The sequence below is a fragment of the Pteropus vampyrus genome, unplaced genomic scaffold, assembly GCF_000151845.1.
Source record: "Pteropus vampyrus isolate Shadow unplaced genomic scaffold, Pvam_2.0 Scaffold93, whole genome shotgun sequence".
Lineage (NCBI taxonomy): Eukaryota > Metazoa > Chordata > Mammalia > Chiroptera > Pteropodidae > Pteropus > Pteropus vampyrus.
In genome coordinates, this window is record NW_011888874.1 from 3,997,793 (window position 1) to 4,013,782 (window position 15,990).

At 37.3% G+C, this 15,990-nt stretch overlaps 1 protein-coding gene across 4 annotated transcripts in view; it reads left to right on the forward strand.

The window, feature by feature from the left end:
• Nucleotides 1-15,990, forward strand: part of DOCK10 (dedicator of cytokinesis 10) — a 187,111-nt gene that overhangs the window by 158,963 nt on the left and 12,158 nt on the right. For all 4 annotated transcript variants that reach the window (XM_023532931.1, XM_023532930.1, XM_023532929.1 and 1 more), the window contains 9 exons: nt 371-508; nt 1,172-1,354; nt 1,888-1,998; nt 2,987-3,202; nt 4,710-4,767; nt 5,091-5,189; nt 7,813-7,919; nt 9,687-9,809; nt 9,948-10,061. In XM_023532931.1, the coding sequence (XP_023388699.1) occupies nt 371-508; nt 1,172-1,354; nt 1,888-1,998; nt 2,987-3,202; nt 4,710-4,767; nt 5,091-5,189; nt 7,813-7,919; nt 9,687-9,809; nt 9,948-10,061 (1,149 nt within the window). The remainder of the gene's footprint in view (nt 1-370; nt 509-1,171; nt 1,355-1,887; nt 1,999-2,986; nt 3,203-4,709; nt 4,768-5,090; nt 5,190-7,812; nt 7,920-9,686; nt 9,810-9,947; nt 10,062-15,990) is intronic.

Consider the following 15,990-nt stretch of genomic DNA (forward strand, 5'->3'; position numbering starts at 1 on the left):
ACCAGCTCTTTCTTCCTCCTTGGATAATCCTCCCAGATCTGTCCATGTCATACTCCTTTAGCTCACATGTCAATTCATCCTTTGGAGAAGTCTTAACTAACTACCCTATGTAAAGTAATCCTACCCTCAAAGCAATTACTTTTTATCATATCATATCATTCTACCCTATTTTTTTTTTTTACTTAGTACTTTTTTTCAATCACTGCTTTGTAGGTTTTACTGGGAACATAAACCTTATCTTTTCATTCAGCACTTTATTTCCAGCACCCAGAATTGTGCTTACCACAGTATAAGTTCACGATGAATATCTTTTGAAAGAATACGAGTATCCTTTCACTCATCCTAAATAACTTCTGTGTTAAATTTCCAGAGGCAACTCCAACAATCTGAATGTCAAAATTCATTGATGAAAAGGGTCTTTGATACCTACATGCTCTTCTTCCAAGTCAACCAGTCAGCCACAGCACTGAAGCATGTGTTTGCTTCCCTGAGACTGTTTGTATGCAAGGTAAGGGTGCTTCAGGTTCCAGCAAAAGCTCCGTGAAGGATGCTAATAAATGCACTTACACCTTTTGGTATGGAGGACAGAAGGTTTATTTTCTTCTATTTTGCTTTATTTACTTTTATTAAACTATTTAATGGGTTTTATTAAACTATTTGATTCTTGGTCTCAAAATAAGTTCACAGTCTTGACAGCCCATCGACTTGGATATAAAAATGGAATAAAATTAGCATTCGACTGTCAGTTCTTTGGGTTCTCAGTATTTGTGGCAGACATTTAGGTAAAATGCACATGAACTGTGATATCCATTCAGTGGTTCCACATTAAAGTAGATAGAGCTGTCGCCCTTGAGTAACTCCGGTTTTTACAACGTTGGGTGAATAGAAAACCTTTCGAAGCTCTCACTCCATTCTTTTGGGCTGTCATCAGTTACTGATGCAAAGGATACTCATAATATAGAAAACGTTTATTTCCAGAAAAAAAAAAATACTAACATAGACCTTAACAAATAAAATTACATCCTCCTCCACTTGCAAATGGAAGAAAAAAAAAACCTTGGTTTAAAGAAAAAGAAAAAAGAAGGGTTTCGTTCTAAGGAATTTTAAAATATGAGAATGAACAGAGCCAAATAAAGGAATGTTGCTCACTTCGGCGCCTCCGTTTCCACAGTTTCCCGCAGCGTTCTTTCAAGGGCCTGCTGACCTGTGTGGATCATTCTGTTACGAAGTCCTAAAATGCTGTAACCACAGGTCACGGTCAACCCAGACAGAAGCATCGGCACTTCTATACTTTTTCATGAGGAAGAATTTTGAATTTAATAAGCAGAAGTCAATTGTCCGATCCCACCTACAGGTAAGTGCTGCCAATTTTCATTCATGCCGTCGTTAAAACCACTCCTCTGTGTCAACACTGACAAAAGACTGCTGTCCCCAGGACAACCAGTTCTCAATGCCACTGCCGGAGTGTTCTTTAAAGATGCCCCTCACACTCAGTTCAGATTCATAGGAAGAGGGCAGCTGGGCAGAAATCAGTGAAGCCCATAGCTCCATCCATATTTTTTCTTCTGCCAAGGAATAGAATTATATAGAACACACAGCTCAAGAAACCATCACTTTCTCTAAGACGCCAAATCCCGCCAGATTCTAAATGCATAAATTTCTTTTTTCGAGGTATCCTAAGATTTCTGCAACCTTTCTTAAGTATTTAAGACTATAAGAAAAGCCCTAGATTACATGGCCTTCTAAAGATTTAATACATAAAGATGTCATTCATTGGGCCGATGGAGAGAAAATTAATGATACATTCACTCAAGCCAATGGATTTCTTTAAAACTCCTGTTTCTGAGCTACTTATTATTGAGATTTCATTTTTCTTTTCTCTTCCAGCTCATCAAGGCTGTAAGCCAGTTAATAGCCGATGCTGGGATTGGAGGCTCTCGGTTTCAACATTCCCTTGCAATTACCAATAATTTTGCTAATGGAGACAAGCAAATGAAAGTAAGAAATGCTTTGTGGGCTTTTTTGAAAAATTAAGAATGAACTAAATTTGATTTTTTGTGAGGTATCTGAATCAATGCAAATAATTCAACATCATGTTTCTAAAGACTTTGTGTATTTACACTGAGTTTGCTTCTTTGAACTGATAATCAACTCATACTTTCAGCGTGCAACCTGTCGTGGAATTTCCAAGATGTGTAGTTGAATGGTGTGTAACAAGAAAACTGGCCACAAATATCCAGAAATGTAGTGATTCTTTCATAATCTCGTTCTTGGCCAAATTTATCTTATCTTTCTTTTAGAACTTTATAAAGACTTCTCCTTTAGTCAGTATACTGAAAAGTCTAAGTGTAGAGCCTGACTTCTTTAGCATGACTAAACCCAGTGATCAAAATGTTTTCAGATTCTCTCCACTTACTGCCTCTATTTTTACCCATCTCAGTTCAGCTTTACTCTTTGTTTATCTCACGTACAGGCTTCCCCATGAGCTGACTCTCTCAAAAATTCTAAGGACACTAGGAGTATTCTATGAGTGAAAAAAGCACCTTATTCTATAGTGCCAATTAAAGTCCCAGAACTGAATCTTTTACTTCAACTTTGTGTCATTTACCCATCCCTAAACCAATCACTGAGGGATCAAAGAATATGATTGGCCAGGCCAGTATCATGTGCCACCCCTGGTGCCTGGGAATGAAGTAGACCCATTCAAATCACATGAACTAGAGCCAGAGAGGAGAGCCTCTCAAAGGACAATCAGGATGCTATTACTGGAACAAGGTGGGCTAGAGGATGAAAGAAAGGATTCTATTACAAGTCTTACTTTTAAATGTGTATAATCACAATCACAATACATAGAATGCATAGATAAAGAACATACACATTTATGAACGGCATATAGGATGCACCAAACTGTGATGCCAAGCTATAATTAACAGCCTAACATATGAATTCTAAACAGATAATGACCCAGGCTCTCTCTTTTCCAAAGAACAGCAATTTCCCAGCAGAGGTGAAAGATCTGACTAAACGTATAAGGACTGTTCTGATGGCCACGGCTCAGATGAAGGAGCATGAGAAGGACCCCGAGATGCTGGTGGACCTCCAGTATAGCCTGGCAAACTCCTATGCGAGCACCCCTGAGCTACGGAGGACTTGGCTGGAAAGCATGGCCAAGATTCACGCAAGAAATGGAGACTTGTCCGAGGTGCTTAGCAAAAGCTGTCATTCGCCATTGCATTGTTCCTTGTGTCAGGACAATTGGATTTTCATTTATAGCATGAATATAAAAAGCTACCGTTAATCTAGATGTGACCTAATTATATATTATGGGCATTAAATTTGCACATGGGAATCAAGGCTGCCTGACTCCACATAAATGAAATCAAATAGAGGCCAGAATCTGTAGGGAAAATTGCAATTGTAGGCTTCATAATGCAGAACTAAATGCTAAAACCCTGAGGCCAAGGAGGATCGTTGTAAAGGTGTCTGTGAATTAAGAGTTATATAAATTAATGTTCTGTGTTGTCAGACTTGTCCCCTGCCATGGGAGTTGGGTGGGGAAGCTTGCCACCACCATAAGTTTACATCAGGTTGATCCTCATTTGCAGCTAGTCAGAACTGGCGATGGAAAAATCGACACTCCGAGAGTCATAGCAGTGAAGAATCTCCACTATGTGAAGGTCATAAATCAATAGCTAACATTTTTTATGTCAGTTTAAACCCTGGGTGGATTTATATGCAGCAGTTAATAGCACGCTGGTGGCTTCCGGACACCACGTGGGGCAGTTCTGCCTTAATCTCAGAAATACGCCCCCTTTGAGAAGAGATTGATTTGTCTAGGAGAGTCCCCAAACCTGAAGCTCTTCTAAACACATGTGAGGGACTCTGGAATGGAAACAGAGCCTCGCCTGGTGTCTGTTTGATGAGGACAAAAATGAGAAACTCTGTTTCCCTTGGACAGCCCTGAAAATGGAGAAATTCCTCCATAAATCTTCAAAGGGAAAAGCTGAAGTCATTTGGACTATTCAATAAGTCAAGTTCTAATGTGTGTTCAGCCATGTTTCAGGCTTTATGGGAGACTTCAGAGAACAACGAAGTGTCACCCATGTAATCTGGTTAGCGGAGCACCCATGTTACATTAGGCCATGCTATTTAATCGTGCCACCTTGTGAGGTGACCATTTTAAAGGCAATAGAAATTTGAGTGGGGGTCATTACCGGAAGTGAAAAAGGTAAGAAGGTAGCTTATTGCATCTTCCAGTTTAGACCCAGATGCTATAGCTTGTAGTTCTAGCAAGAAAAGAGAACTGTGGATTGAAAATATATATAATATATACATATTATATGTGAATATAATATATATATTATATATGAATATAATATATGTGGAGAGAGAGAGAGAGACTTAGATATGAAAGAAGGAAGATGATTCCATGGGAAAAATTTTCAGACTAGCTCATTCACTCTCCTGAAAACTACATCAAAGACAACAAACCCAAAAAAAACAAACAAAAAAAAGCCCAAAAATGTGTTTTATTCTTGAATGTAAAATTTTTGGAAATCTGATTCTCATGTTTCATTCCATCCTGAAAAGGGTCCCTCCACATATTCTGACATGGAATACGGACTCACTTTGGAAGATTAGTCCTAATTAAATAAATAGTAAAATTTAGCTCGTGCCTTCCACTGAGACTGTGTTCTTCTTTATTGCAGGCTGCCATGTGCTACATCCACATAGCAGCCCTCATCGCAGAATACCTGAAAAGAAAGGGTAAGATGACCGTGTGAGGGGGAAAAACTTCCAGAAATCGGCCTGTTGAAAACTAACTTAAAATTCATCTGTTACTTTTAGATTTTCTTAATCTCCGTTATGTTTTATTAAGCAGCATTAATTTTCACAGATATTTCTAATTTTGTTGTACTTTTAAGTTTTAACTCTCATGTCATTATTGTGTTTATCTTAAATACAACAAGGCTAACTGGTTGGCTTCTTAGTTCAAAATGAGAATGGTTCATTTTGTATATCGATTGATACGTAGCTTGAATTAACACCAACCTGTAGCAATGTTCTAACCTCATCTTGCACTACCATAGGTTACTGGAAAATGGAAAAGATTTGCACGCCATCCCTGCTCCTGGAGGATATCCATCCCTGTGATAGCATCCCATTACTAACAACTCCCAGTGGAGGAAGTGAGTGGTCTAACCGAGCTCCTTTACCCCATGGACCAGTGCACAGGAAGCCCAGTTGCTGTTTAAACTTCAACGGAACTCTTAAATGTATTCCTAGAAGCGAAAACTGTCTCAGACCTCCATGAATTCCTCTGTAAAATAAACAAAATTCCTAGCATTCAGAAATCTCATCCGAATTCAAAATTTATCAAGTTTAGATTACTGAAAAGTTCTCCGAAAATAGAACTGCTTTGTATCCAATATTATTATGAGTTATGGCAGTATTTTGTTACCAATTTGCCCGCTAAGTTATCTTTGAGATTTTATTCAGAATTTGATGAATTGTTTAAAACTGCAAGAGAAATCCATTTTAATTTTAAAATGTAATAAAACTGTTTATTCAAAAAAAGAGATGCAAAAATAGAGACATAAATATAGTGTATATACAAGACTACTTATAATCAGCATATTCCATTCTTTAAAAGCATAAACTGATTCTGATAACTTATAAAATATAATAATTTGCAGTATTGATTTTCTTTCATGAAAAATATTTCACCTTTAATGTTATAAAAAAGATTTTGTAATGATAACTAGAGAATTACTCTTTGTAAAAAGTTTGGCAATAGAGTTAACACATTTAATGTGTTTTCTTTTGCAAAAGTTTATTCAAATCCAAAATTATAAACTGCAGTCAATTTCATAATTTATCTTTCAAATGCAGTAAAAAAACTCAGTGTATGAAAAACAGAAACAAATCTTTAGATATTAAGATCAAAATACCTAAACCAAAGGTAAATGGACTTTAGTTACAATCTTTTGGAAACATAATTGGTCTCTTATTCTTTTAAATATAGATACGTATACATATTTTTAAGGGTCCCGGTGGATTTTGCAAATAAGACATTTGAACCAAATGACCAAGTGAGCTGTGGGACAGTGAGGTCCTTTCTTTGGGGACATTGGAGATGAGACCAGATGAGGCATTATGGCTGATGTCCACACTAAAATTCAGAGATCTTCTCCCTCAGTTCCTCACTTCCTCTTGAGCTTTATTTTTGTATACAAGTCCCCAAATCATCCTTGTTTTATTTAACATGCCCTTCCTCCCCATTTGTCTTTTATCATAATCAGATACTATACAGTTCCATAACAGCTATTTCCAATTCTGACTGAAAACAAAATTGAAGAAACCAGATAAAATTAGATTTCAGTTTAAGAAGTTATGGAAACTTATATCCCAAAATGTTACATGAAACTTTAATATTCAAAAAAAATTAAGTACCCACCTTTAGACTTGAAGTAATATTAGAATATAATATACCCATTGAGAAAAGAATGTACTTGTTTAGTAAACTTCAAGGAAGACGATCATCTATGATGCAGTAACATATATTCATATCCATTAGCGTGTATTTGAAGTCATCGGTATGCTTTATTTAATGTTAGATGTTTCTTAGTCAAAGGAGTAAATTATCCCTTCACTGGAATGTGTACATAAAAATACATGTAATATAGGCAACTCCAGAAACTATAGCTGTAATAATGATCATCATAATAATAATGTGTGTTATAACTTTTCCTGTTACAATCAGTTCTCATGTATTTTAATATAGATTTAATTATAGAAGGAATATTAGCATAAAGAAGTGGGAACATAGAATGTATTAATGCAAGGATTAAATTGCAATAATCATTATAATGTTGAAAATGTTTTGGAGGTGATAATTTAGTTACATAACCAATGAGCTGATTATTAAAAATAAAAATATCCCGCAAAAGCATTAGCTATAACTTAAAAAAACTCATGCTCCATATAAGGCACTGCACGAGGCTCTGCACTGACAATATGTGAATTAGTTAACAATAACAAGTCTGTAATTTAAGTGCTATTATCACCTCCTGTTTACCAGAAAAAAAAAAAAAAAGAAGAAGTTAAACAACCTGCCCCAGGGCTCATGGCTAATTTGTGGAGGGGCCAAAGTTCAAGGGCTGATCTGTCACATCAGAGTGCACTCATAATTCTTCATATTCCTGACCATTCAGATGCAGTCCCTCCTCTATGGATTGTTACCCATTAACAATTGTTTTCCTATATATCTATAGAGCCAGATCATTTTTTTAGTCTTGGTAGCCAAAAGCTAAAAAAAAATGAGAAAGTTTATAGATATAGCAAAAGAGTAAAAGTTAGTGAGTATTGGGCGCCATCTTTATAAGGTACTGACTATACCAGATGTTTTCTCAAATATTAATGTTTTGAGTCCTTTCAACCACCCTTTGAGATAGATATTAATGTCTCCAGTTTAACAAATGAGGCAGATAGACTCAAAGAACAGAGGGCCCGCATCAAGCTACAAATCCTGTGTTCTGTCCATAATCCCATGCCAGCTTCTTAAAGAAAATGTGTCACTTGACAATAATACAAAATTAAAACAGGGGAACATTAACTGCCTGGCAGAAAATATTTATCAACAGTCATAATCTAACCATCTCATTGACATGAAGTAAACTTCATTAAATTGCAATAATCATTAGTGCGAGCTTCATGATACTACCACTTGTAATGTTATAAAGAAAGGCATTATCTAATTCAAGCAAGATTTGGCTCAAATAATAATTTTGCATTTTGCTTGATCCTCTCAAGGCATGTTCTCCATGGGCTGGCCAGCTTTTCTGAGCATTACACCAAATATTAAAGAAGAAGGAGCAATGAAAGAAGATTCGGGAATGCAAGACACACCATACAATGAGGTTAGACCTAAATGATCTAGTGTACAGTAATCGAGTAAAAAGATTCATCGAATTGCAACAGTTAGCTAAATGGAGGAGAGAAAATCTTATTCAGAAATCAAATAAAGTTGATATAATATGACTGAAGCAAAATGAAATGCAGACAAAAATTAAGCTATGATTAATCAATATCAGATTCCATTGATAAAGCATAATTTTCAATGAAAATTTAAATTAAACTTTACTTCTCTAAGATGGACCCAATTATCTATGATCAGCTCTTCTATAAGGTATATAATCTCTAGACCTTTGGTAAATGTGGTAAGGAATGCTGAACTTTTTGTGAGCTAGTCCCAACATTTTTTTTAATGCATTAATGCATTAGAGAGTTTATTTACAAAAACACTTGAACAGAACGACTCACTAGTTTCTGCAGAAAACCTCCTTCTAGAATGCAACCCAGGGTTATTTTTTACTAATAAAAAGAATCTTTCTACTGGAAATAACTTAGCAACAATTCTGGTGAAGGAAATAGAGTTCCCCTCATTAAATAAGTAAAATATTACATAAGTTAACTCTAAAAAATCATAATATTACATAGATTGAAAATAAGGACACAGAAAGCAAATTTGGGGGTGGATTTTAATGAAATTTTGCATATAGTTCTACAGTAATGTAATGTACATTGTAAAAAAACAATAAATGCAACTACATATTTAAATTAACTCTTTCAAACAATGTTTAAGAATCCTTTTTAAAAAGATACTGTTGAAAACATCCCAACAATATTATCCACTTGCTTTAGAGGGTATATAATTTGATTCAGTTGAACATTTATTAAATCACTAGCGTATGTGAGACATTGAGTTAAGGGTGAGAGGCAAAGATAAAAACGGCATAATCCCAGTGCTCAAAGAGTTTAGAATCTTGAGAAAGACAAAATTCCTTCAGGGTGGGGAGTAGCCAATCTGAGACCAGTAATTTACAGCCAGTAACTCTAAATATAAGCATCTTACGTGGCTGCGATTAAAAGGGGAACAATTTTTTTACATGGAAGTAGTTGGAATGAAGATGGGTGGGACATAAAAGTCCCCCAGACTTTTGCGCTGGGTCTTGATATTTGATAAGATGTGAAGGTGCCAATGAGAAGATAAAGTTTTTATAAGTGTAGCAACAGAACAGGCAAGAGTACGAAGGCTCTCAGGATGGTATAGTGCGGTATGATATGGCCAAAATGCAAGGTGAGTCACAGGGCGCTGAGAGAGGGGCCACGGCAAGGTGAGCTGGCGCCTGATTACGGAGCTCCTTGAATGCCATGCTAGAGAGTCTGGACAACAGTTTAGAGAGTAGAGTTCTCACGGATTTTTAGGGCAGAGGAGATCTCATGATCGGATTTATGCTTTAGGAAAAAGATTGCAGGGAGCAGCACATAGGACCATTTGGAGTGGAGAAACAGATTAGCTAGAAGACTAATGCAGGGATCTAAGAGTACAAAACCAGGGGTTTGGCCTGTCAATGACAGTGGGAATGGAAAGCGCTAGACCGGTCTGTGGGCATTTCATAGATTTAAATGAGCACATTCGAGGGACTCATTAGGTGATGGTAGTGAGGGAAAGGGAATAATCCAGGTGATACCACAGTCCCTTGCTGTCTAGATATAAATGTGAATAATAAAGATAGGGAACAGAGAAATCTCACTATGAAAAAAATTGACAACGCAATAATTTTGAAACTAAGCTTCAGGGATGTTAATCATGTAAAATCTTGCTTTGGTTTGGGAAACTGCAGAATATCCTGGTGGAACAGCTGTATATGTGTGTGGAGTTTCTTTGGAAGTCTGAGAGATATGAACTCATCGCTGATGTCAACAAACCCATCATCGCTGTCTTTGAGAAGCAGAGAGACTTCAAAGTAAGTTTTCAACACCTAGAAGTTAGTTCAAACATCCTACTTTAAATTGGTCAATTATTTACTATTTTCAAAAGTAGAAACTCCTTATTTTTTTATGTCAGCATCATCTTCATGAAACCCTTCAATTTATGGTTTCAGAAATTGTCAGATCTCTACTATGACATTCACCGGTCATACCTGAAAGTCGCAGAGGTGGTGAATTCAGAGAAGCGACTGTTTGGTCGGTACTATCGCGTGGCGTTTTACGGGCAGGTGAGTTCACCAGAAGCAGCGCCGTGGCCCGTAAATTCTGTTGAGCAGTTCATTGTTGTCTTTCATTCTTTATGAGACATCTTACTACATGTACTAGAGGACTGAGGGGCTGTGGGGGTGGAGGTAGGTGTGTCTGGGTACGTTTGAGTGTTTCCCTCAGTTTGAGAGTCCAAGTGCCGGGCAGAAAACTCCATGGGTCTTTACGCAGATTGAATTAAAACGGTGATCTCTAACTTCTTGGAGAAAGAGGACACTTATTTTTCAGCATCTTCTCTTCTCAGTTCACTCCAAAATATCTAATTATAGGTTTGTGTCGTATAGTAAAGTGAAATTAAATTGAACATGTTTTAAGAAATGAAATTCATAGCCTTCTAGGATATAAAGAATTCCTGGGGGCTCCACCATGTCAAAGCCATGAGCTTTTGACTTTATAATCATGCCTTTTCTTTGTTCCTACTTTCAAACTTTCACTGCTTTAAGGCAGAACACTGTATGGTTGTTTTGTTGTCCATACTGCAGGTCGATATAATTTTAAAAGTTACATTTCTCAGCTTACTGCATAAACAATGAACAAGATTGAAAATATTAGCCAGCCGTAGCACTGGCCTGAACGTAAAGAGATTGTATTACATATTAATAATGAATGTCTCTGAGTGGTGCTTTAAGTGGGATAAACCCAAGGATCATCCCATTCTTTTCAGGAAGGCTCATAACACTATCGTATTTCAACAGACACATTTCAGACTATTACTCTTGTGGATAAACATTCCATTCGCATCTGTTCACAGTTGGAATAACTCAGCCCTCTCATTTTCTTTTTTTTTTTTTCCCCCTTTCCTCATATAAGTCACTGCTGCACATAACTTCTTGTTCTCCTCAGATCCTTAAGACACCCACTGAAGGAGTCAAATAAAGCATGGTCATTCTAGATGCTTTCCCATTGAAGTCTTTTTGAAAAACATCTGTTTTCCTCTAATCACCAAAGGCGGTTTAAAAACAAACTTCTGAATTTAAAAACATAGCTGCTCTCTACCTGGAAAGTATACTGAGTAGCCCTCACCTAAACAGATTAATTCAACCCAGATTTTCCCCCAGCGTATAGCAGCACCAGGATTGTGGAGACAAAGAAAAGTAGTGGTGTGGGGAATGGGGATGTGGGGGGACAGTCTACAGATTTGGGAGGTCCCTGGAAAAGAATCTAAACTCTCTGAACTTAGCGGATGTTGAGGAGAGAGAAATGTGCAAGAGAGGAGGAGAAAGAAAGCGAAATGATATCTCGAAAGTCAACAAGAAACAATAAGAAACAAAAAATAAACAATTTTTGACCTTGCAGAAACATTAGCAAGAAAAACGGCAGAAAACCTGATCGGGAAGAGGAAGTGGAATTGGGGGGTGTAGGGGAAAGACAGGGCTTCCAGGGAATGGCAGCACAGCAGCAACACACAAGACGGGCATTTGGCCAACCTAGATTTGAGTCTCCACCCTTCAGGCGATCTTTCCAATGGAAAAAGTAATCAACTGCCATTAATACTCATGAAAAGCAGATTGCCTACTGGTGGTTTCTCCAGCCAATATCTAGGATACTGGCTACAGAGCAGATGGAAACTAATCAGGCTACTTTCCAACTAGATTTTAATGCAGATGTTTGCTCTTCCCTTCTTTTGGTCTTGGTTGTTCCAGGCTGTGGTAAGTTCTCTCTCTCTCTCTCTCTCCCATTTGCATGCTCTAATAATCCTTACACTTCCCTGTGTATGGTTTTACTGAATCTTAACGTTTTTGTGCAAATCAGCGTCTGGTACAAAGGTGAGATAATCCTGCTTCCATTCAGTCTGCGGTCTTCCTGCATTTCTTGAACTAAATCGTATTTACTCCAGATATCTGAATTACAAAAATGTATCCCTTATTTTTCACATATAGTACATTTCTACACAACACTAGGTATAGTCTGAAAATCTACACACACACATGCACAGAGATTAAATATGGGTACCACATATTTGAAATATATTTATAGGAGACTCAGTATTGGAAATTTGAGGCCGCTGAGATTTGCAGCTGATTAAGAAAAGCACAGTGGTAAGGATTTCAAAAGTTGGAGTGGTGGCCATTAACGGGGACCTTCCAGATGAGTATCGTGGGGGAGCAGGGCTGTCTGTTGTGGTGGCTCTGAGCAGTCTCAGAGGTGATGACACTAATTCCAACTACAAAAGATGGACAGCGAACTAAAGCTTTACTCAATTGGTCAAGTCCTCTGAGATGCAGAAAGAAGCAATGTCAGAAATTTAGAGGACAAGCAAAGACAAAAATAATGTGCCAGTACCTAGAGCTCTGTGACACAATTTTCTTAGTGTTATTTTGACCCATATGAAATTGCCCATATTAAACTATTTTTTAACTGGAAAAACATGGCAACTTCATGTGATTCAACATAAATATTGTTGATTAAACTGAAAAGAGAAATTCGTTCAATATCCACACGTTGTCCATATTCAACTCTGCTTGTCTATGCGGTACATACTTTTTTGTAATTCTTTAAGTCCCTTCCCACATCCATACCATATTTTCTACCTTCACTTATAAATTTGGGGTCGTGGGTCCTTAACTCACCTACTAAATGAATACTTGAACATCCCTATACTAAATAGACTGAGAGGGCGATGGGGAAGTTTGGGGAGAGCAACTTTCAAATGACTTAACTTTGTTCTTTTCACAGATTCCTCAATAGAGAGCTGGTTGTATGCCTGGCTTTTTGTTTTTAACACTGCCAGTATTCTCAATTGTCTTTTATTAAAAATTTCAACCTGAGCTTAAAAGGCAAAGTGTTCTGTTAAATCCGCAGATGGGAGTATGGACCCAAGCTCAAATCCTCGCTGCCTTTGAACAAGGAGAACCCATGAAAGTCATCCCGATAAGCAGCAATTTAGAATCTTGGTCATTATTGTTCAAATACCTGTCCCAAGACACCAAATAGAAAGTGGGAGTTTTTATGTTGAGCAAGGACAGACAGTGCATCTCACTTCACACTTGATGATAAAGAAAAACCAAATAGACTTAGACATTTCCCAGGGCGTTGCAGAATGAAAGCTCCAAAGATCTAAGATAAAGTCTTGACTAACTTATTAGCATAATCCCTATAATCAAAAATATTTTTTATGATGATTCTTTATGTTCTTGTAAAATTCACCTTTTAGTATCCAGATTGACATGTCTTGCAATTGTGTTACAAAGATTATGCGAATATCATACGCAATAGGCTCTCCGCTCCCCCCACCCCCGCAAAGGCCTTTGGGTAAATCTTTTAGGGTCCCAGATAGATGGCGCTTTTATTTTATAGTCTTGAAGAGAGTAGTTAATATTATGTCTTCAATGAGCCACACAAGTTAGAACTTTAAAAACGCAAGTCTTGCATAGCATGAATTTTCTAATGCAGCCCCTGGCATCATCATTGCCTATGGAAATTTTACACAGAACAGCCTATATAAAGCATCCCCAAAGTACCTATGAAGTATTCATTTCCAGAGTAACAAAACAGCAGTAGTGATCAAATATCAACTGTAATCAGTGAAACCTTTAGGCTCTGATATTAAGTGTGAACGCAAGCAGGGACATGTGCATTGCATAACTTAAAACAGCAGATGCCCCTGGAATGAATTAAGTGAAAGGCCTGGGGAAATTTTATTTTATTCACCAAAAGATGTAGATTGGTTCTCACTCATGTCTACATGGGTGTAGATGCATCTCAGAATCTTAATATAAAGCAGATTAGGGAAAGGAGGAAAAGTGAGTGTATAGTTTGTAAAGCCACTACACACACACACACACACACACACACACACACACACACACACACACACACGTATGTGTAATTGAGTTTGTATTTATATGGAACCATCTCTCTGCATTCTTGTAGCCTTTCTTCTCTTAGCATTTAGCCTATTATTAATGTTTTCTGACCCATCTTTTATATACTAGATTCTGCTTTCAATACATTCCTTTGTTTGTGACCTCGAAATCAATTGACTATAAAAGCAGGAGCGTTTGTATTTGACTTCCCAGTAATGATCTAGGGGCACTGCAAGATTCTGAAGTGCCTGCAAAAACATCTAAGGAGGAGTCAATGACTTTAGTTGTCAGTTTACTAAAGTCATTTTTATCAGAATCCACTGAAGTTTCCTAATCCATGCATGTTAAGTCTACTAACTCAAAGTCCTCGTTTAACTAGAATATGTGCTCTTTCCTAACCTTGACAGATCAGGGTGTTTATTGCATTGTAAAAGGGCATTTTAAAAAACCAAACTAGTAAGGGAAATGCAGAGGTTACATTTCCTGTTGCCTTGAAACACAGTCTGCTCATCACCTTGGCAATAAAACAAAAGAGAAACTGCCCCTGGGTTTTCATCACCTTGTGTTCCTACTTATAAACCATTTATTTCATAGACAGAGCTGAAATTGAAATCTTCTTTAAGATAGTGTCCTCTGGCTCAGTGGGCTTGGCTTTGACGGTTTCCTTGGATAAAAGGTGAACGTGCATTTCAAACATTTTCAGAGCTGCCATTTCCCTGGCTCCAACAGCTCTTTCACAGTCCCCGGCAGACAGCAAATTAAATACTTTATTCTACTACAGCTCCTTTATACTGGTTTTATAAAATATTCTCAGTACGTTAAGTCTTCATGCTCAATAGATGATAGATATATGATATGGTAGGTAGGTAGGTAGATAGATAGATAGATTAGGTAGATTAGATAGATAGATGATAGATGATGATGATAGATAGATAAATAGATAGATAGATAGATAGATAGATAGATAGATAGACAGACAGACAGATAGATAGTTTTGAATCTATTTTCTTCTGATCAATTACTTACCAAAATGTCAAAATGAGCATCAGTAGACTTTTATAAAACAGGAAGTATAGTTTCTATGCAAGAGAAGATGAAGGTATGTATTTTCAAGCCCTCGAAACTCAGTGAAGCTATTTCCCTGCATCTGAGCCAGAACTCGACTTGCTTTACTGACACAGAATTTTCTACTTTATAATTGTCATCCTCCTCATCATAGCTAACACTCACCAACGGCCCATTGTGTGCCAGGCACTGTCTTTGGGGCCTCCCAATAAATTTCTGAGTCTGTACTATTTCCTATCCTCCAGACCAAGGAGTAGGGATGAAAGTCACAGGTCATGCACAAAGGTCAGAGTAATGATAATAAAATCTTGCTTCCCACACTCCTTTTCTGCTAACTCTGGATTCAGAAAAGTATTAGGGAAAAAACTTCACAGAGAAAATGTCTCTTTGTGCTTGTTTTCACACCGTGATGGGAAAATCTTTTCCTAGGACTTGGAGACATTTTTCTCACTGAAATGGAAGTTATAAATATTGCTTTAGCTATTGCCCTGGGGTGGTTGAGGGGGATTCTGGTTGATGGCCTCAGAAGTCTTATTTCTCTGATGTGTCAGTCTGTCAATTTTAGCTACTAACTTCTGACCTTGAATAAGACAAGACTCCACAAAGACAGCAACAGAAAAAGCAGAGCAGGCTGGAAGTCCCGAGGGAATGAGGCCAGGCCCCCACCACCCCTACATAGTCTACAAGTACAACAAGGAGCTGCTTCACAAGCTTTCAATGTCATACATCACTTTCTTTTTTTTTTTTTTTTTTAGCAGGTTAGGGTCAAAGTACTCATAATCGGCTGTGTTTAGTCTTGAACATTTCTCAAAGAAATTGTTAGTAAAAGCAGTGTTATTAATAGCAGTGGAATCATTTCCAGTTATACCTGGTGCAAATATATCTTTTTAAGATGTACACCCACTGGAACTATTTCATCCATCTATTTATTTAATAAATGTAGAGCGACGTCTCCCTACAGACCAGGCACTGTGCTAAACACTAGACATACGATGTTAAACAAGACACTTTCCCGACTTAA